We start from the raw sequence: 22,800 nt of genomic DNA on the forward strand, positions 1-22,800 counted from the left end.
TAGTATGCCTTTTGTGTAATAAAACACATAAATGCTTAGATTATTAAGTATTCTTCAAATGAACACCATGTTCAAATTAGCACCAATCAGGCAAACTGTGAAACTAAATCCCTCAGTCGACTTGGAGCAATAGCTCTCAGGTTCCATGCAGGTAAATCAACTTGTCTGGCTAAAACTGTAATATTTCAAGCTGCCCTGTCAATATCCCCGAGCCTTGAATTTGCCACACTAAGCATTGCACTCTGCAGCTGGAAAGATTGAAACGGCAAATGTCACAACAGTGCTGAGCAGCGTTCAGGATCCTGAGTTACATGGGAAAAAGGAAACCCTCCAGACTGCAGCCAGCAGTGCAGTCGGATCCATTCCAGCAGGCAATTACGCCATTTCACCAAGGCCACAAGGAAAGCTTCACTACAATTGGGCTGACAGAAATGGCCTCTCTGACACATCAGAGGGAACCAGGGATGCCCCCTCCTCCTCCTCCCTTCTCTTCTCTTTGCACTGTCAGGGTTCTTCGCTGCTCGTGTTGTTTCAGAAGGGCTTTGAACATTAGCTTCTGTTGTTGCTCTAACTTTGGAGACATTTCACAGCCCATTAGCTGCTCTTTTAGCCCCAACCACTACTCAACACCAGGGAAAGAGAGAGACACACAGACAGAGTGGATAATAAAGCATTTCAGGAGGGGCATCTGGTGCAGAGGTGTTCACTTTAGAATAGTAAAAACCTACAATCTATAGTTAGAGCACGAGTTCAACATTTTAAATGTCCTTTATTGGCTATCTTGCCAAGAGTTAGACGGGAAGATAGATACCTCTCTAACATCTGTACACTAAATATGTAGCTGGGGCCAACAGCCAGTTAGCTTAGCTTAGTATAAAGACTGGAAACAAGGGCAAACAGCTAGCCTGACTCCATCCCACATTTACAAAATCCATCTACCAGCACTTTCAAATATCACTAATCAACATGCTGTATGTTGTTTGTTCAATACGTAGAAAACTGAAGCACCAGCGTAGATCCTGACGAGCAGTTTGGCATCTTGTCATCAGTGTATGAATTTGTGTGAATGGATGAATGCTGACATGTAGTGTAAAGCACGTTGAGTGGTTGGAAGACTAGAAAGGCGCTATATGAATGCAAGTCCATTAACCATTTAGTGTGCCACTAGTTCTTGGCCGGGGTGCAGTGACTTCCTGGAGTCTTGCAGGTTTTGTTTGGATTAAAGATGTCAAGATACAATAGGTTAGTTAGTGAGATTTAGAGGTGCTGGTGCGTTGATTTTGTTACCTTTGAACAGAGCCTGGCTAGCTGTTTCCCCCATTTCCAGTCTCTGTGCTAAGCTAAGATAAACAGCTGCTAGCTGGCTGCATAGTTGGCATAAAGACATGAGTGTACTACCAACCTTTTGGCAAGAAATTATATAGGCAACATCCCCAAAATGTCAAACTATTGCTTTAATACTAGGGCTGTCAATCGATTCCAATATTTAATCGCGATTAATCCCATGATTGTCCACAGTTAATCACGATTAATCGCAAATCACATTAATCATTAATCACACATTTTGTATCTGTTAAGTATTTAATACTCTTATCAACATGGGAGTGGGCAAATATGCTTGCTTTATGCAAATGTATGTATATATTCATTATCGGAAATCGATTAAAAACACAAAACAATGAGAAATTTAGCATAAAAAATATGCTCAAATCATAACATGGCAAACTGCAGCCCAACAGGCAACAACAGCTGTCAGTGTGTCAGTGTGCTGACTTGACTATGACTTGCCCCAAAACTGCATGTGATTATCATAAAGTGGGCATGTCTGTAAAGGGGAGACTCGTGGGTACCCATAGAACCCATTTTCATTCACACATAGGCCTATCAAAGGTAAAGAGACCCCTTTGAAACGGCCATGCCAGTTTTGCCTCGTCAAAATGTAGCATAAGTTTGGAGCATTATTTAACCTCCTTTGCGACATGATAATATGACATCCATTAGGTTTTTTAGTTTTGTATGATGCCAGTATCTTCACTCTAGCTTTAACACTGAGCCTGCTACGTCCAAAAAACATTCAAAATGCGTTAAAGAAATTAGTGGCGTTTACTTTGACAGCCCTATTTAATCTGTTTTGGCATTTAGAGGAATAATGATTTCAGAAATTGTCTTCCTAAAATGAAAGTAACTGCAGAGAGATACAGTATAGCCTTGTTAATATGACCATAAAAACACATTCATATGGTACACCAGATGCAAAACTGTACTACTGTCTCTAATAAAGTCCCTGTTGCCTTTAGCAAAACAAAACAGCATGAAACACAACCAGTAGAGATCACCACTTAAAGCCGGTGGTCAGAATATTGTAGCCTAATCAGCTGTACACGCATCGTCTGGTTTATAGTTTTTTCCAACATGCACTGCGGTTTGGCTAAGACATTGTTGAGGTGGTTTCCTGTGCAGTTGATGGGGCTGAACAATTTGCACGGCTGGCAGAAAAACCATAATCAATCCGGAGACTATAGATAAGGGCCCTAAAACCAGCGAAGCACAGCGCTTTCTCTTATCGCAATTACACCTTGCCCTCCTGCCTCAGGTATAGCCAATTAAGCTAGGAGAGGATGCGCCGGCAGCCACTTCACATGGAGGAGGCCTATCAGACGACTCCAAACACACCCCATCGTTGCAGAGGGGGCAGAGAGGAGCTTGTTAAGCCCAGGAAGACACAGGGAGGGAGCTCCAGTATGGACTGTTTTGCTCTGTAGGTATATATACGGTATGTTTCTGTCCTTCCAAAAAACGTGTATGAAAACAGGAACTGAACGGCGTGAATGATGTATGCTCTGGTGAGTGATGAGCAGTCTACTGACTGGCTGCCTGCTGGCTGCGTTTCATCAAGGGGACCAAGGGCACACAGACCTTGCCCTCCTCTCGCTCTCTCACCTGCTTTTTAATCCATTCTTTACTTCCCTCCTCTTTTTTTCCTGCCTTTCATTGCAGAACATCATTCACATTGTGTGACTACTTAGCGGTACAGAACAGGAAAGGAGGTGTGGGAGAAGTACTCATGCGTGTGTTTTAATGTGAGAGCGGTTAAGAAAGGTCAAAACATCAAGGATAACACTCAGGATGAATACTTCGCCCATTGTGCTTTCTTATTCCCCGCTCTTTGTCGAGTTTAAAGCCCCCCCTCCAGCCAGTTTTACTTCCTGTTTTTTGGTTAACTTTCTTTCTCAAACAGAGGATGAGGGTGTGGTTAATAGTCAGACTTGGTAATTCATTACCATGGCAACCACATTGCATTGCTTTTCAACCCAGTTTTGATTAATTGACTGTTTATCAGACGACAAATGAGACAAGAATTAGCACAACACACCGACACTCTCACTCGCTGTCTTCTTTACCGTCTCCTCCTGGCGAGGCGGCCGTCTGGCTGCTGCTGCACCGAGGAGCCGCACCTCTGCACGCCGGTCACAGGGCACCGGAGGACGGATAGACATGTTGCTGAGGTCCTCCGATTGAAATGCAGTTTCGGGGCGTTTTGGGGGTGCACCGTCCACCAGAACCGGCCGCTCTCGCCTCATCTCCAGCACCGACACCGCAGCGGGCTGCACTGAGATTCCTTTATTTCTCTAACGGGACTTTTCTCTGGTTTTCTCTTGGGCTCAAAGTTGTGCACTCCCGTCGTTCGGACCTGTTAGAGGCCGGCAAACCTCCAAAACTGTATCGGCTGCTTCCCGTTAATTTATATCCAGGAGGAGGAGATGGTAAAAAAGAGAGCGAGTGAGAGAGACTGTCAGTGTGTTGTTTTAACTCTGTCGGTGGGATTTCATGTAATCCACTACGTGATTTCACCCGTTCACCGCACACACAAATGCCATGGTGTAAAAAACATCCAAGTGCCATCTTGTCGCTAAAGCTTAGCAATGAAAAATTGATCACACAAGCTACTCTGTGCTGCGTCTCCTCCACCAGCCAATGGGGGTCAACCAGACACTCAGACATAAACCTCCAGCGCTTGATCTGAACCACAACTTTACACTTCTCTTCCCTCTCGCCACTTTGAGGTTTCAAAGACCAGACGCACAGCATGTGGTGTTTTGTCTCCACCGTGTGATGCCACCACACCAATTTAGCTCGACGATTTCGCCCCAGAGCAGAGCGAGTTCAGCGGGATCACTGCTTGTCTCGGCGCCAAACTGTATCTCTGATGATGACACGTACAGAGGGGAACGTCTACTATAAGCACACAAAGAAGAAGAGTGGCTGGTTGCAAACTGCATGCAAAAATAAACCTAAGATACAAACAAAGCCAGCACTGCAGATGGACTCTCTCTTTAAACCTGTTTGATGAAGTGATTCAAGCGCTCCTCCAAGCACAGGAAGCCATTAATAACAGCACGACAGAGTGGAGCCTAATTCAAAATAAAATGAAAAGAGAGGCTGCCTCAGTGGGAGAATCCATCTACTCCCTATTTAGACTACATGGAGATGTGTTCCAGGAAAGCCGGAATGAGACACGGTGAAAAAGATACCACTTATTGGCTCCTTATTGAGTACTATTGGAGTCAAAAGGGGGTAAATTGACTAAGTAGGTCGAGGCAAAACGCGTGCAGGGAAAATGTACGGAATTCAAACTCTGATTGGCCACATGGGTCTGTGGATGCTGCTTTCATAATTGCATTCGCTTGATGTTTTTCTCCCCGTTTCAACATTTGCCGTGACATGCAATGTGATGGAGAGGAAAATTGCTTCCTGGTGATGCAAATGATGTTCGTGGCTCGGCGCTCCCCCACTGAGACTAACATCTGACAATGGTTCCTTCCACATCAACGCAAACAGCCAATGCGCCGGTCCACGCACAGATGGCTCTAAATCAAGGGAGTGTGTGGTGGCGGCGGCAGTGGTACTTACCACGTTCACTGGACAGGGTGGTATCTGTCACCGGGAGAGAAGGAGAGAGGGAGGAAAAGGGCAAGGGGAGAGAGAGAGAGAGAGAGAGAGAGGATGATTAGAACATAATAGGCTTCAGTAAAAGTGGCATTGCAAAACCAAAGTCAACGTTAAACAAGAGAACAAAACAGATCAATTTCTGAGGATTAATGGAAAGTCACAGGCAATAGCCGGACAGTGACATACAGTACACAGAACGTAAAGGCTACTGTTGGAGAAAATTTGCTGTCACAACTACGTAGTCGCTCACATTTGTCTCTGTCTATTATCCAGGCGGCACCATTTAACCAGAATACAGTGTGTTTTCTCTCTTATACTTCTTGTCATTGCCTCAAGCAGTGGGATTCATCATTATCTTCAAACACTTGTTGTGATGTCTATATTGCTCTTGTGCTCACTCAATGAAACACAAGAGAATTGCGGGATATTGCATATATGTATCGCACACACTTATGTACATCGTCGTGGGCGGTATTTATTCAGACCTTGGCACCGCAGCTGGGTGACAGGAAGAGGGGAGAGGCAGCCGTGGAGGCTCTTGACATCTCTCTCCTGGTTGCCTGCCCTTCCCGTGTCCTCCAGCAGAGCTGCTGAGTCACATTTGATCAGAAGCAATCTACGTGGCTCATTTTTGCATTTATTGCTTATATTTTTTAATCTAGAAAGCCTTAAAGTTGACTTAGAAAAATACCAGCTCTGATCAGATGCACTTGGTTTCTTGGTTTCAGGCATCATGAATCCCAGCATCCCAGTGATGAAAAAAATAAATAAAAGTGTGAAGGAGAGGCTCAGTGGTGGCTCCAGGCCTCCCCTCTCACAAGAGGAGTTTTGTTTCAAGAGCAAAATGATTATGTTGTATATTGAACTTAACCGTCTCACAAAAGTTTGGCGGAAAATGGTGAGAAAAAACGAACTGTCTAGTTTTTAGACACACTAGTTGCCTGGCTGAGATGGCAAAGTCTGTCAGTCCACCGTGTTAGTTCAGACTGAAACATCTCAACAACTATTGGATGGATTGCCATGAAACATTCACGGTACCCAGAAGATGATTTACCCTACCAACCTAGTAGTGCCACCATCAGGTTGATATTTGTGGCTTTGAGTGAAATGTCTCGACAACTACATTTAGTGCGTACATTCATTCCCTTCTTTGGTGATACCATATCTGTTCAACTAGCACCACCATTAGATCACATTTTTTCTTTTCCTCGAACAATGACTTTCTCATCAGCTTCAGCTCCACTTTGTTTAGTGCCAGTTAGCAAATGTTAGCATGCTCACACACTAAACTAAGATGTTGAACATGATAAACATCATACCTGCTAAACATCAGCATGTCAACATTGTCATTGTGTTAGCACGTTAGCATTAAGCTCAAAGCACCACTGTACCTAAGTACAGCCTCACAGATCTGTAGACTCTTATGGGCTGATCACACCGAGACGCGGTGCTAGAAACGCGTCACCAGCAAAACCATTGTTTTCCTATGGTACGGCACTCTTCTCTGGCGCCGTGTTTTTCTAGCGGTTTTAGACGTGCACAAAGGTTCAAATATTCTCAACTTGTCAGCGCCAGGCGCGGAGTCGCACCACTCGTCAGTGTCAAACTTGGCCCAGGCAGCCAATCAAATTAAGCAAGAGGTGGACTTTACTACTTTACCACTTCCCTCCTGTTTTAATGCTGGTAGATGTGGCTTAGCTGGTGGACTGTGAGAGAGGAGGGGGGAATTCATATATCATGTCATGATAGTTTCATGTAGGCTACTGTCTTTGAGAGAAAGAGAGATCCCATTTTTCCATTAATCACATTTGATCGCCCGGTAAAGCACACAGCCCCACTCCACAGGCGCATCAACTGCTTAGCCTGAGGCCTTTTGCCAAGGGGCGATTTTGAAGCGGCCGCACCCGTAGCGACGGGTCTCGGTGTGATCAGCCCCTTAGTCCTGTTTTACTTTTATGCAAATCACAATGATGATTCTACAGTATGTTGTCCGGAGATGTTTAGTGGAAGAGGGTGGTGTGCTGATTGATGACGAACCTCCTCAAATGATGCCATAAAATTAAACGGGAACCTGCAACATATGGGAAAACGCATGTGGCACGGAGCCTCCTTCAGAGCGTTTTGAAGTTTGAAGTAGGCTCCGTGCCGAAGCGCGTAAGCGTATGTCTATAGTGATGTGAGCCAATTAAACAAGTGAAATGCTAGTATTTTGTCCTCGTTGATTTTGAAATCTGGGATGTGCTACCCTATCACATTTTTAGCTTGTTGGACTTCGGGTCTAGCACTCCACTGTGAATCCCATTGTTGTAGTGCAACCTCCTTTACCAAAACATAAGGGAAGGTGCCTCATTTCTTACATGTAATCATGAATAGTTTCTCACACACCAGCTACGTTGGATCGAGCTAAACAACATTTTCCTCTTCTCGTCTGCTTTAGATGCATGAATTATGTCCAACTTGAAAAGTGGCTGTACTGTACATAACTGCATTAAACACGGACTATACATTCCCTTGGTTTCAATGATTAGTAATATGTGTTGTGAGAAGACTGGGTTGGACTACTGGTCAACTATAAGAGCCTGTAAGATTTGTTTCTGCTGCATTTACTGGAGGCTGATCTGCTAAAATATTGTGATATATAAATATATACATAAAGTGCATACCCCGTTTGAAAACATGTCTCCACTATATTGATTACCTTACACTTATTTCTCTTCAAGCGTTCCTTATCTCGTATGTATATTGATTTTGTCGGTTTTTCCTTAAAAACTTATAGGCTTGATAACAGCTTTTGGCCTCTTTGGATTGAGTTGTTATCATCAAAATGCATAAATGCCCATAACTTGTGCTTTTTTTCCCTCTCGCGTCTCGACATAAATCCATTCAAGTTAATCTTAAATTCTCTGCAACTTTTTGACTTGTTTACAAAAAGCAAACACATCACTATCTAAATGAGAGTTTTGCTCGTAGACAGCGTCTCCATTCCCCTTCTCCGTGTATAAAGGCGCCCCACTCCATCCCAACAGAACTTCGCTCCGCACATATTCAATTATTCATCTCCCTCTGTCAAGAATTCAGCCTTGCTAGCACTTGCCAGTATCCCCCACAACTTGGCAGGCAGGCTCATATCTGGCATATGGTGCAGAGCAGTGCTGCTTTTCCTTCTCTCTTCGGTTGGCCTGCTAGCACTCCCGAGGAGCACCGCAACACACACTGGCATGCGCACTCGCAAACACATACACTAACATACACACACACTAATGATGCACCGTGTCTGTCAGTTTTGTAACTGAGACCCCTCCTATTGAGTTGCTGGGCATTCGTCCACAACCTCTTTGCAACAGGTTTCAGTGTTTTCAACAATAGCAGTGTACATGCTGTAACAGCCAAATCAGCCACAGCCTGCAACTCACAGTACTGGAATACTTAAAAGTACCTGATATGGTATTAAAGGGATAGTTTGGGTGTTTTGTAGTGGGGTTGTATGAGGTACTTATCCATAGTAGGCGTATTTGACCACCTGAACAGGCTGCCCTGTGCGCTGGTATTGGCTGACGCCCAAAGGCTGTTTACAGAAAGCAAAATAAGAAGCAAAGAGAAAATAGAGGCAGAGGGCTGCAGGGTCTCTGCAGAAACAGACACCACCACACATTTCTACTACATACATAAGTGATGATTGAGAGGGATTAGCTTTATATCAGTTTATATATTGTTTTTCATGAAATTCTTGCATATTCTACCTGTAATTACCAGGTGCGCTAGCTGATTCAATGTCACTGGTCTAAACGTCAAGATTACACTCGTCAACTATTCCTATTCTTGTTCCTGATGGCGTTTAGCTTTTGGGTTTGTTTGTTAAAGATCTTTTCAAGTAGGCCTTTTGTCACACACAAAGACACTGGCAGTGCCGGCAGTAACAACAAAAAGACAGAAAGAAAAACATCCTTGATGAAACTGACTGCATGGTGGGAAACTGGTCACCAAATACTCAGGGTTCATTCTATCCAGTCTGGCACAGCGCTACTGTCTACCACCTCTGACTCCCTTTGTTGTACTCATTTAGCATTGGACTACAAGTATGCTTTTTCATAGTACGTAAAGTAATCCTTTATGTTGACTGCACACACTTGGAGTCAAGTTCAAGATCTTAAATGTGTTGTTATGATCTCTGATAGCTAGCTAGTGCACTCCCTGGAGGCAGACAGAAGAGAAGCAACTAAAGCGTGCATATTACTCCATCCTTTGATGGAGGAATCAGTTGGACAAACTCATCTGCTGCAGCTGGATAAACTGATGCATTTGTGAGTATTGTATTGTAGATATTTTAGACTTGCCACCACAGTTTTAATTTTCAAGTCCTTACAAATACCTCAGGAGTTGTTCAGCCACTGAAATAGGACACGCAGACAGATAAATAAAAACCATGTGAGTCCTCAAAAGACTTTTATTCTATCAATGTTCTTTTTATATTTAGAGAATCAGCAGCAGTGAAACAGGTATGTGGCCTGTTACAGTGACGATGCTGCTCCTGTCATCTTTGCTCTCCAGTGAACAAATTAAAATGTCAGACAAACGTCCTGCATTCTCGTCTGACCACACTATTAGTTTTCTAATAGAAATGCATTTCACCGGGTTCTTTATAAAGATGCTGTGAAAAGAATCAGTCAAAGCAAGTGATGATGCAAACTCCCACATTATTACAAACTCACTCAAAAGGTCACAGTTTCTCATTTCCTTCACCAAATGACATGAAGAAAACATTCTCACGAAGCACCAAATTACATCCGCATTGTCTGTTTGATAACCTTCCTCTCTGCAGTCTTTATATTACAGTGACTGGTAGCCTAATGACTTTGGTTCATATGGACGTATGGAACTAATAATAATACTGAAACCATGCTTTAATGACTTACTTACTACTGTATCCTCTCAAAGATAAAACTAAAAAAATACAGTGAGTCGGGCCGTCACGATCATGAAATTGCGATTAATCATTTAAATGTCTTTTTTTGTTAATTTTATGCCACATAGCGGTGCTGCTGTGTTTGGCTTTGCAACTATACCTAAATGTTTCACCTCTCGCTCTGCTGCACAGATTTATTTTAAATATTTTGTTCTCAAACAGGAGAGTAGGCAGACCACATGTAATGAAAATGTGGTTCAAGACTGAAGCATCTATTCAGAGACAAACTGAAACCTACACTGTACGTCTACTACCATATGACAACTTTACTGTTAATTTATTCTCTGCTCTGACCGCATCCACCGCAACTCGCCCAACCACACTCACTACGCTCACATTAGGCACCAAGCTATTCCTGAAAGGACCCAAGCTACTATTATAACAATAACTCTCATCCAAACATTTTTATGTGAATTAACTAATTAGAAAAGCTGGATAGAACCGATGACCCCAGCATTAATTTCCCAAGAGCTGTCAAACGAACTGCTGCACCTGTAGGGGAGTTTCCCCGCTATAAATCAGGAGACCCATTATTGATGTGAATTTATTTTATTCATTTATTTATTTGTGTTTATTTAATTATTATTATTGTCATCACTATTATTGCTATTTATTTTATTTTTTAATTTAGCATATAATTTATTTATTTATTCATATATTTTATTATTATTACAGTTATTATATTATTATTTATTTTTTATTAAAGATTTAAACAATTAATTAATATTTTTTTTTATTTATTTCAATTTATTTAGTAACATATTTTATTATTATTACTGTTGTTGTTATATTGTATTACAATTTTATTTTATTTTATTTTTATTTTTTATAACCTCTCTGTCTTCATCTTGCTTCTGAAAGCAACAAATATGGTCTCATATGAGCTGAAACAGAAGAACCTGTCCAACAACAGTAAGGTCTAGACAGATCAGCTCTCTTTCCTATGTTTTTTTCCTGACATTGGACTTGTGCTCAGGTAGACACTTTGTTCACTCAGTTGATGGAAACACTCCTAATTCACTTTCTATTTGTTGATACATTTCTGACATTGGCCTTAAAGTCCCTTGATTGTAAAATCCAGCGATTATGCAAAATGACTGCGGCCAGCTCTAACAATCGCGATCAGGCAAATATGCAATAATTGCGACAGGTCTCAGCTGCGAGTCTAGAAGACGTACACTAACACATGCTGAAAGGCGGTTAAAATGTTCACAACATCCGAGCGACGTGTTAAATCACGCGCACGCACACGCTGCCACCTGCCATGTGACGGGTGCGTGTGGATTGATGCGAGCACGTCTGTTCGCATGCAGATGCGTCCTTATGCCAAATCTTCTTGTTGCTCTTGTGATGACTAATAACCGGAGAGCATTTTCAGCTAATAAATAATACATTTAAGAGTCTAATCAAATTGAACAAATGAGTATGTCTAGAAAACTATTAATCAGAGAGCAAACGTGTATTTACAAATATAACACTGGCACAAACAATCAATTATTCATAAAGTGAATGCTGGGTAAGTGGGCTTCTTCCCGGGTGAGATGCTGCCATAATTGGAGTGGGACTACAGGAGTGCCGGCTGGTGTGTGTGTGTGTGTGTGTGTGTGTGTGTGTGCGTGTGTTTGTGTGTGTATGTGGGTGCATGTGTGCCTATGTGTATCTGTGTGCTCTCTCACTCACACACACTACTCACACACACACTTCTCCCCATGCGCCAAACTTCCCCCAAACACGACAAGAGCAGGCAGAGTCGGCTCATTACTGCCTAATGAGTTGTCTGATTAGTGCCGAATATAAAAGCCTTATTGTCAAGCGCTGTATGTTTATTTTGATTAATTATTGTACTAAAGTGACTGGATGGAAGCACAATGACATGGAGCATTAACGTTTTGTGGTAATAGGGCCCTTGTGGAGTGAGCGATCGTATATTCAACCCTCAGTGCAACACATAAACCACGGCCACTGCCTGAAAAGCTTTTATATTAGACTAACAGATACGCATGTTTGAATTGTGTTCTTGGCTCCCAACATGCGGTTCGACCTTCAGCACCATATGATAAGATTAGGAATGCCTAATCCACGGTGCCGCAGACAGTAATGCCGACACCGGTGAGGGTCAGTCCTTCTGTGTGTGCTCATCAGTGAGTCTCCTCTGTGTCATTTTGCTCTCTCAATGAGATTCGTTCACAAAATAATAGAAAACATGCCTGATGGGGTTCATGAAAGATGTCAATTTGAATACCACTTCCACTGAATGTGTGTGTGCCTGTTCATAGTGATTAGCATGTATGTATTTGTGATAGCCAAAGGTAATGTAGCTTGCTTACTTTATGGAAAGAAGAACATAACAGAGGAGCTGAGATCCTTTACTCAGGTAAAAGCAGTAATATCACAAGGTAGGAGATGACACGATACCAGAAATGTAGTAGTCAGTAGTGAAATTCCACGATTTTCGATACCACGGTAAAAAACAAAATTGTTTGCATGCTGGTTTTTGCAAATTTATTATCAATTCCTGATGATCCGCCTCAAGTTTCTTTTTACAAGATTACATTTGAACACATCATGATAACGTTATAATTAACCTCGCCCAACCTCGTTCAGTTTTACTGAATATAGCTTAAACGTATCATAATGTTACTCAATGTATCCTCCGTACGTTTGCTGTTAGCTCTGTTATTTAACCAAGCAGGACTTTGCTGCTGCCCACCGGCTGCTAACAGCTAACGTTACTAGCTCTCCTCCTGCCGATTTATTGTTCAGGAAATGTTTTATTATCCTCGGGACGCCCTTAGTCTCGAGCCCTGGTCCCGTCACGTATTCAAAAAAAAAAAAGTACAAATACTCCGTTAGATGTAGAAATCCTCAATTTTTAACTCAAAGCTGCACTTATCAATATTTCTATATCAACTATGTAATGTTCAAGGAGTTGCTTGTAGTGACCGACCCACAGAGAACTATCACCCGTCAGTTCCTCTCAGCTCTACGGAGCATTTTAGTATCTTTCAGCTCATTATTTTGGTTTTACGACCCAGGAATCTGTTGTTTTGATTCACTCATCAGCAGTGTTTCCAGACGTAGTAGTTGTTTTAAGTGAAAAAGCTCTAAATTGTCTAATTGTACACTACCTGCTCAGCACCAACAGCATAAAGACAAAGTTAGTGACTAACTGGTGAACATAGTGGAGAATTTTGCTGCTAAAGAACCGGGTATTTCCCTCCCTTCCCTTTTGTGGGAGGCCAAAAGTGACATTGGACTTATATTCATCAAGTGGACAGAAATGAATGCTAATGTTGCTGTTGTGTGTGTAAATAGGCAACTGTTTGTTAACGTTCGCCATGTCAACTTTATGAGGTGATAATATTTCAGCATTTACAGTTTGGTTCTCTGCTCCCAAGAGGCCAAAATATCAATCAGTGCAGGTTTACGTAAAAATGTATTATCGGAAAAATGTGTCAAACGTAAAAGCACTCATTATGTAGAATGGGCCTTTACAGAGAGATATACAACCTCACATTAGTGGATTACTGTTATTGATGAATTAACACGCAAGTAGTATTTCAATGTTGTAGCTGGTCGAGGTGGAGCTCATTACAGCTGCTTTATACACTATGGTGTGAATACTGTAGATTAACTGTATAACAATCATGTGTATTAGAAGGTCATATGTTTTGTTTGGAAAATCTTACATTTTTTCCTCTGAATTTTTGTAGAGTAGAAGTGTAAAGTAGCATATTCCTCAAGTACCTCAAAATTGTGTTTTCCCTCAGTGCTATTGGAAATGTGATGAATGCCGAAGCTCTATAATCTAGTGTTGATTGTGAGAAAAGAAAATACAGTTTTGAAGGTGTGAGCCAGTGACACACCAGACGCACAAACACACTTGTCGAGGGTTTAGACTCTAGTCATCACAGACTAACAGAACGTTTGTGAGTCAAACAGGGAAATGCTTTGCAAAGCTGCCTGTGACCACGCATCTTCCACTCCTGTGGAATTTGGCATACCGGCAAAATCTGCTGCAGAATATGGGATGATTAATGATACAGGCCAGCACACTGGGGGATATATGACTTTCTCTCTTGACTGTCCTGATGACTAGGACCGTTTAGTGACAGTAAAAAAGCCTTTGTCAGGTTTGATGCCACTCTTGCAGGTATTTTTTATCATAATCATTCACTTCGATCAATCATGTAAACATGTTTCCAGTTCACAAGAAATGCATTCTTAGTTAAGTTTAGTGGTTTACATGCTTTAAAGCACAATTTGCTGAGGTCAGTAACTACTTAAACCAATGCGGCATGAATAAACATGTACATATCGGTAGTCAAAATAGAGGGGGGTTTCCAGTGTATCTTCTCTAATGCACGTCTCTAAACATGTCGAGTTTTTATTGAGCCAAAGACCAAATGCAGATAAAAAAGGATTGAATGCCAAGTTGCTATTAATGGTAGAAAATGTGATTCTATGACTGTGAATGAAACTCATTTTAAGTCCCATAATTTGCCTCTTTCGCTCTCTCTGCAGCCCTCCTGTCCGTGAGCAGAATGCCATCGGTATCGTCAGACGAGGGACTGTATTGCCTGGCCTGTTACTCTGTACACACTTTAAATCAGAGGTAATGGGCCACTTCAGGAGACCGCTGTTACACACACCCAACTGCCAATACACTGTAATCACCAAAGGCCCCCTTTTCTTCGGAGATAAGCGTCGCTTACGTGCGCTGCACTCAAAACTACCAGGCTGCACTGGGGAAGTATTGACGATAACTTAGTGAAACACAACTTAGTGATTTCATGTGTTTTGACATCACCGCCTTTGTTACAGACAAGCTGGGTGAGATTTCACCCCGCTAACACTGTTCACACATCACATATCACATGGCCACTCCCAATTCGCGCGTCTAAACTGATCTCTTTTACCATATTGTCAACGGGAATAGGCTCCGAACAGCTTGAGAGGTTAATTCTGCTCCTCAAGAGATACTAACTTCTAAATGTTCTCCATCAGAGAGCCTGTCAGGAGCTCATCCACTAATTTCCCCAGCTGGGTTTGAGTTAAGACGAGTAGCCAGCGTGTCTCAGGCAAGGGTATCAATCCTGCCAATAACCTTCTCAACAAGCAAATCTATCCAAATAGGCAGTGGCTAGTTAGCTGCTTTTCTGGCTCTCTCTCTAGGGTTGGAAAAGTGTGAGCCCGAGACACGAGGATTACTTAACGCGGTTGTTATTTAAAAGCATTCTTTTGGGCTCAGGAGGGAGAACAGGTCGTCCACTAATCGGAAGATCAGCGGTTCGATCCCCGGCTCCTCCGGTCCACATGTTCAAGTATCCTTGGGCAAGATACCGAACACCTGATTGCTCCCGAAAGGCTGTGCCATCGGTGTGAATGAGCATTAGATTAGATCCTGATGAGCAGTTTGGCACCTTGTATGGCAGCCTCTGCCATCAGTGCATGAATGTGTGTGTAAATGGGGTAAATGCTGGCATGTAGTGTAGACACTGTGACTGGTTGGAAGACTAGAAAGGCGCTATATAAATCCATTTACCATTTGTTTTTCACTTTCACTTTCGAGAATTGTCAATTGTATCAGCTCTTGCGTTCGGAGAAGCCAAAGACAGTAACTCAATAAAATCGACAGTGGGAATACTAACAAGATGAGAAAACAGTCCTGTCTTTATTCATCTGGAAAGACGAACTAGAAGATGGGGGAAGAATACAGTTTTGTTTTAGTCAAAAACTTCAAGGTAAGTGGTGCGGAAATGAACAGGAGAACTTTTTGATTGGTGTCACCAATAGACTGTGTAAAAGAAGTGGACGTAGTCATCGTGACATCACCCATTGGTTTGCGGACTACCATTTTGAAGCCTCAAATTCGGCATTTTGGCCATTGCCATCTTGTTTTTTTGCAACCAGAAGTGACACGAGAGGGTGGCGTTACGTACAACCGAACGCTGAATAACACATTTTTTATGTGACCAAGATGTTATAATTAACTTTCACGAACTGAAAACACATTGTGAAAGGGTTAAAGTTGTAAGATGAAAACATGGACAACTCTGTGGTAGCGACCTGTCAATCACAAGGTAGCCACGCCCTAAAGCATCCCCTGCTTTATGGTCTATTTGACTCTAAATGGGACCATAATTTACTAAATGAACATCATGCTGTATTGAAGAAGACTTGAAACTAGCGATTGAGACCATAAACTCATGTTTACAATGTTTACTGAGGTAATAAATCAAGTGAGAAGTAGGCTCATTTTCTCAAAGACTTCTATACAATCAGACTTCTTTTTGCAACCAGAGGAGTCGCCCCCTGCTGGCTGTTAGAAAGAATGCAAGTTTAAGACACTTCCGCATTGGCTTCACTACTCAGACCCAGAGGTTGACCACCGGTGGCACATCACATATATGTCTAATTTGCTATATACATTATTTCCTCAGAAAAGAAATAAAATAGCTAAGTGAAACTAAATACTGAACATGAGTCATTTTGATGAAATTTATTCTCTCACAGCCTGGAGAAATCCCACCAGTGTGAGCGTTTAATGAATAGAGACTTCTTCCTTCTCTTCACAATGTCGAGGCGCCATACAGTAACTGTCTTAACCTTCATTGTTAACAGCCGGATCAGTCCTGTTGTACAGAGTGCTTCCATTAATATACAGTATGCTGTTAGACCCTAAATATAAAATGGTTCCGGCTTGTTCCCAGCTATTTGTACTTTCTCTCAGCTAACATTAAAGCACTTTACCCTGGAGGCTGAACGCATTTAATGGGGTGACTCAACCTTAATGTTAATGCACTGTAGGTAGCAGCCGATTAATTGTTGTAGCCCCAGTAGGTGGTTTCATTTCAGCATGTAAACATCTTGTGTGTAAGGACGTTTTGGCATTAGTGGGTGTGCGTTGGCATGTATTTATATCCTCGACACCCATGTTTGTCCAGTCAAAGCCAGCGAATTCAACCTCTGCTGCCTGATGATTAAATCCAAATGAATATTCATGCGCAACGCTCACTCATAAACACCCGACCGACATGAATCACAACATGCAATGCACAGAATTTTCTCCCAACATGCAGGGACAGACTTGGAGGCAAAAACAAGGAGGTGTTGGGTGTGCGTGTGTGAGGAGGGGGAGTGGGGGTCCCTGCTGCGATGAACTGGTGCTGACACAGCCAGATGTTTAGTTAAAATGCAGAGCGCCGATGTGGGATGGAGGGAGGAGTTGACATGCGCTTCGGGGGCTTTAGGCAGCCTAGTGCTCCTCCGTAGCCGCCTCATATCTCTGTAGGCAGGGGTGCGTGTCTTTGCTTTATCTCATGTGATTTGCATTCAGCTGAGTGTGCGTGTTTGTGTACGTGTGTGTGTGTGTGCAGGCACCTTGCAATTCAGAGTAAATTAAATAACAATCAATTGCATGAGTGTGCATATGCCTCCATGTCTGTGTGTGTGTGTGAAGAGTGGTAAATTGAACATATGTTGGAACCAAGGTCTCCTGTCGCAGTTGCCTCTCTGTGGACTGTGTCAGAGCTGGAGGGGGATACACTGCACAACTCGCACAGAGTCAAGCAGACCTCTCTCTCACACACACACACACACACACACACACACACACACTGCTGACTCAATGCTTCCACTAGCATGCGGAGCGGTCTGACGTTGCTCTTCGGTGGAGAGCAACATCCCAATGTGCAGAGCTTCTGCAAATATAATGAAGTAAGAGGCGGCGTCGGAGAAGCAATCAGCAACGTGTTGTGTGGATGCGATCACATTACCAACCGACGGCAACAACAGCCTGTCATCATCATCATCACTACTATCACCATCTTCATTAACATCATCTCTTTCATCGCGCTCCTGCTGGCTCATTTGGACACGCTGCAGTGAGCCATGATGGGAGTCAGTGACAGAATGACAAGCAATGGACTATAATGCATTAAATGTGTTGTTTTTAAAATGACATGAAGCTGCAGAGGCAGGCAGGAGGCAGGCAGGAGGCCGGTGATGGGATAACACACACGCTTTCCTTCTCCCTCTCGTTTCCTCTGGCTCCACTGTCTGCCTCCACCCCCCCTGTCCTCCTCTATCGAAACTAATCTCATTTCCCAGTAGCTTGAATTAAATAAATGTCTGTCATTAAGACCAGTGAAGGATGGCGGAGGGCCTGGGGACGTCAAGAGTCGGGTAGGCTGGGGAGGACAGAAGGTGCTTAGTTAGACCCTGTGGGTCCACAGAGGCTGGGAGGGAGACGATGAGGCTGAAAGGAAGAGGTGGACGCTGAAGAAGGAGATTTTCAGCTTCTCTCTGCCTTTTGGCTGCAACGCAGAGGGCCAGCTCTTCAAACGCAAAAGTCTGTCACTGAGTGAGTGAGTGGGTCCGCCTGCGGTGCACTGAGTAGGCGGAGTCTGCACACCATTTAAAAGGTGTGTCAGCCGGCACATACGCCGGATGCCCCGCTCAATTCAAGCGGCGAAGGAGGCATGTATGCCTACCTCGATCACATGGCTGATACAAACACAACAGGGTCAATTTTGATGCCAAGCAACAATGCATACTAAATTGATGAGTAAAGTCTGTATCATACAGCCGAGCAGCCAGCAGGTGATTGCTGGTATCATTTTATCTCTGTGGCATAGATATCTCATCAACAGTTAATGACACAATAAGCCTTAATCGCTCTGACAGATCCATGCTTTGCCTAAAGTGACCTCCTCCCACCGGCCCAGACCTCAACTTTATGCAAATGAGGAGCGGCCAACGTTACGCCCCGTCTCTCTACCAGAATGCATTGCACGGCTGCTTACATAAACAATGAATGGGAAGCGTGGAAAGGACAGAGGCTGTGGACATGTACCATTACTAGATTTAACATTATAGACGTGACCACTGGCTATTTGTGTATCAATTTAGCCACAAATTGACAGACTGACGATACACATATACTCGGTTTTGACCGAGTCCTGTTTATCACTTCTCTCTCTTCCACTTTCGTCACATGCTGCGTGTACTGGAGAAGATTTGAGGGAAAAAACGAGCGGAAATAGAAGCTAAACTGTTATGATGAGAGAAGAGGAGAGACTGCACCTCTGCAGCAGCCTGGCAGTCTCTCTCCATTTGCTCTGTGTCAGCTTATCACCCTCTCCACCACCCCTACCCCAGCTCCCTGCAACCCCATTTAACCATTAAGCCGACAAAGAGCACCGCCGCCGTCTGCTCACCAGGCAACCGAACCACCTCAGCTCCCTCATATCCACCCTGGTTCCTATTGACAACCAGCAGCTAACAGGTACTGTGAAGTATTTCACATCCACCTGGGACTCATCCTCGCAGTCATATCTGTCCAACATGTGACTATTAGGAGGCGGCTAAAGGCTGCCATCAATCCCTTAGGTGTCTATTTGATGATCCACACATGGGAATACTTCACTGCAAGTCTTAGCTAACCTGCCGCGCTATTTTAACAATCTCCCTTGGGTCTGTTAGGGGCCTATTATGCGTCTGCTGGAGGAGCTGCGCGGTACATTATGAGATGCATGTCGACATGTAGACACTGCTTCTGCGTCTGTGTAACTGTAGTGTGCTCAGCAGCAGACTCTGACTCCCAAGAATAGTTAGCCAAAAAAAGGGCACAGTACCATCAAACTGACCCTGCGAGACATGAGAAGAAGATGACAGACTGGGAGGCTCGATACAACTGGTTGTTAAACTGGTCCAGTCAGATGTCCTGGGAAAGGACCTGACCGTTTTGACAGGAGGCGCATTAACGTCTGTCATAAAGTCATTTTCCTGTAGATAAACTAGTACAATTTGGATTGGATTATGACACCTTTATGAACGGACCTGTCAGCATTCGTAAGGTAATTTCTTTGTGTCAAAAAGTGTATTGAAAAAGACGTCTTCGGGGCCGGTTATTACTTGATCGTGTAGCACTATAACTGCTGTTCTCAAAAAAGCCCCGACCCACACATGAATCCAACAAGAATACAGCTTCAGTTTAGTTTCTTTCTGTATGTGTACCTAGCAAAATGGCAGCGGGTAAACCTGAGATAGTGGGTCACATTGGAGGTGATGAGCTCAGTTCTGGGCGCTGAGACAGTGAGAAGGTCAAACGGAGCACTTAGATATGTGAAGGCACTAAATGGACAGATAACACACTTCAAACCTCTCTTGTGAGGGGCTAAGGTAGCACGTAGGGGGCATTCACTTTTCAGCACTTTGTGTGGCCTGCCCAAATATTTCAAGTGTGTGTGTGTCTGTGTGTGTGTGTGTGTGTGTGTGTGTGTGTGAGAATTTACCTTCACCCAATACTCATTTTTACTGAATAGAGCTGCATTGCATAATGTAGCTCGATGCAACCTCCGATAACATTAGCTGTTAGCTCCCTAGGACTGTGCTGCCCACCGGCTGCTAACAGCTAACGTTAACCAGCTCTCCTGTTGATTTCAACACGGTTTTGTTGTTCACAATGGAGCATCATCAGGGAAAGAATAGGGTGCATCCCCTGGACGCGTCGATAGTGAGTTTACGGCGTCCTTTCAGATTTTAACGTATCATCCCCGGTACCTACGGTACCTGCGGTACCTGCGGTACTGTAGAAAAACGAGTATCGTCACCAGGGTCGTATGAAATCTATGCACTAATTGAAGGAGCAACATTTTCGATCTGATGTTATTCAATGTTTGATATATTTTACACAAAAAAAAATGTATTGTTATTGTCATCTATAGGGGTTATTTGCATAAAACACACAATTCAAATGATTATGATTATTTAAATATTTGCTTTGATTAAAACAAATCTTGGCATTAGTAGTTTTAGTGATGTGTTATAAGCTGCTTACAGCTAGTGTAAGGAAGTTAAACAGGTCATAATTCCCTCTTTAATATCTATTGCATGTTGCTGTGAAAACATCAGGATGACTTTGGCGGTCGTCTTGATGATTTTATCCGCCACTGCCAACATTTACCCGCATTTGGTGACTGGTGGGTGCGTTTACAGAATTTGGTCAGTCAATGAGTTCTCGTGACTTCCCTATTTAGAAGGAGGAGCACTCAAGACCCACTTTACCATATACCACTCTAACAGGGAACGGGAAGGTAGATTAATTATGCAGTATTAGCCGACATTTTGTTAGTATTCAGTTAACATAACATTAGCTAGCTTATCATTGTCGGGATGATTGTGTAGTTGGCATTTGGCTTGTAGATCTGAAGGTCATATACCTACCCTTTTGTAACATGGACATGGGCCTCCACAGATTTACATTCACTGAATTGCTGACAGATGTAGGTGCTAAACACATCAGGCACCATATGGGTGGCTAACTCTCAAGGTCTTCCTAATACACACGGATCCATATCATTAACTAACTTCAATTTTATAATATATCGCCCCTTTGCCTCTGTCAGCTTCTCTTCATATACGCATTTGTCTTTCGCACGCTACCCTCCAGAATGCTCTGCGATTCCCATTTCCAAAACAGTAAAATATACACAACGCAACATTTACTTTTATGTCTACAGTTGTATTATGTGATCATTTCATTTGAGAAAAAGTCTAATGCATGTTTACTCTGTATCTAGAAACTTCTCTTAAAGCATTAAATTGACATCTTAATGTGTGAGACAGTTGTCATGACTCCCTGATGGGCTGCTACTTCTCTTAGAGGGAGCATTGGTAAAGGTGCAGCACCTACAGTACTGGAGTTACAGTAACTATCCTAGGCTCAAATCCTCTGAACAGTATGACAAAAGAAGAATCCATAGATGATATTTACGACTGCAAGCTGCCAGATTCTGTGCTTTTTAATGTGCTTCACAAGTTCCCAGTCACGTGTTTGTGCTGCCTCTTTAACCAAGAAGAGCTTCGCTGACTTGATACAATGTGAGCCGAGCTTCAGCTCAAAGAGGTTTGTTCATTCTCGGGAGGGTTTATTAAGTGCTGGATACACACACTCAGGGAATCCTTCCGCCGTGTTCATTCATCAACGATAAAAAAGCAATAAGCCTTCATCCAGTGTAAGTGATGTCATGCATGTCCATTTGATATACTGTATATTGTCTATTAGATTAATCCAACAGATTTGTAATTCTGACCATGGCCACTATGCTTAAGGCTCGGCTCTGGTTGCTTTCTACCTCTGGATTTATCATCAGATTATGTGATTGTTTATTTTAAACATTTCATATTGGGGGGTTAAACCTTAAAGCTACCATGTGGATTATCCTTGTAAACAAACTAGGGCTTTCAATCGATTAACATATTTAATCGCGATTAATCGCATGATTGTCCATAGTTAATCGCAAATTAATCGCACAGTTTTTTTTCTGTTGAAAATGTACCTTAAAGGGTAGATTTGTCAAGTATTTTATACTCTTATCAACATGGGAGTGGGCAAATATGCTGCTTTATGCAAATATATGTACTTATTTATTACTGGAAATCAATTAACAACACAAAGAAATGACAAATATTATCCAGAAACCCTCACAGGTACTGCATTTAGCATAAAAAAATATGCTCAAATCATAACAGGGCAAACTGCAGCACAACAGCTGTCAGTGTGTCAGTGTGCTGACTTGACTATGACTTGCCCCAAACTGCATGTGATTATCACAAAGTGGGGATGTCTGTAAAGGGGAGACTAGTGGGTACCCATAGAACCCATTTTCATTCACATATCTGGAGGTCAGAGGTCAAGGGACCCCTTTGAAAATGGCTAGTTTTTCCTCACCAAAAGTAGTAGAATGACATGGTTGGTACCAGTGGATTGCTCAGGTTTTTTAGTTTATATGATGCCAATGTCTTCACTCAAGCTTTCAAACTGAGCCCGCTGCAGCCTAATGCGTTAAAAGGAATTTTGTGTTTATTGCGTTAATTTTGAC

At 42.8% G+C, this 22,800-nt stretch overlaps 2 protein-coding genes across 3 annotated transcripts in view; one reads left to right on the forward strand and one right to left on the reverse strand.

Annotated features, from left to right (window-relative positions):
* The window catches only part of LOC119492355 (inositol hexakisphosphate kinase 2-like), a 1,011,171-nt gene that overhangs the window by 470,451 nt on the left and 517,920 nt on the right, over positions 1–22,800 (forward strand). The gene's annotated exons all lie outside the window — the stretch shown is intronic.
* The window catches only part of cdh4 (cadherin 4, type 1, R-cadherin (retinal)), a 255,715-nt gene that overhangs the window by 147,799 nt on the left and 85,116 nt on the right, over positions 1–22,800 (reverse strand). For both annotated transcript variants that reach the window (XM_037774104.1, XM_037774170.1), the window contains exon 3: positions 4,912–4,935. In XM_037774104.1, the coding sequence (XP_037630032.1) occupies positions 4,912–4,935 (24 nt within the window). The remainder of the gene's footprint in view (positions 1–4,911; positions 4,936–22,800) is intronic.

The sequence above is a fragment of the Sebastes umbrosus genome, chromosome 1 (genome assembly GCF_015220745.1).
Source record: "Sebastes umbrosus isolate fSebUmb1 chromosome 1, fSebUmb1.pri, whole genome shotgun sequence".
Lineage (NCBI taxonomy): Eukaryota > Metazoa > Chordata > Actinopteri > Perciformes > Sebastidae > Sebastes > Sebastes umbrosus.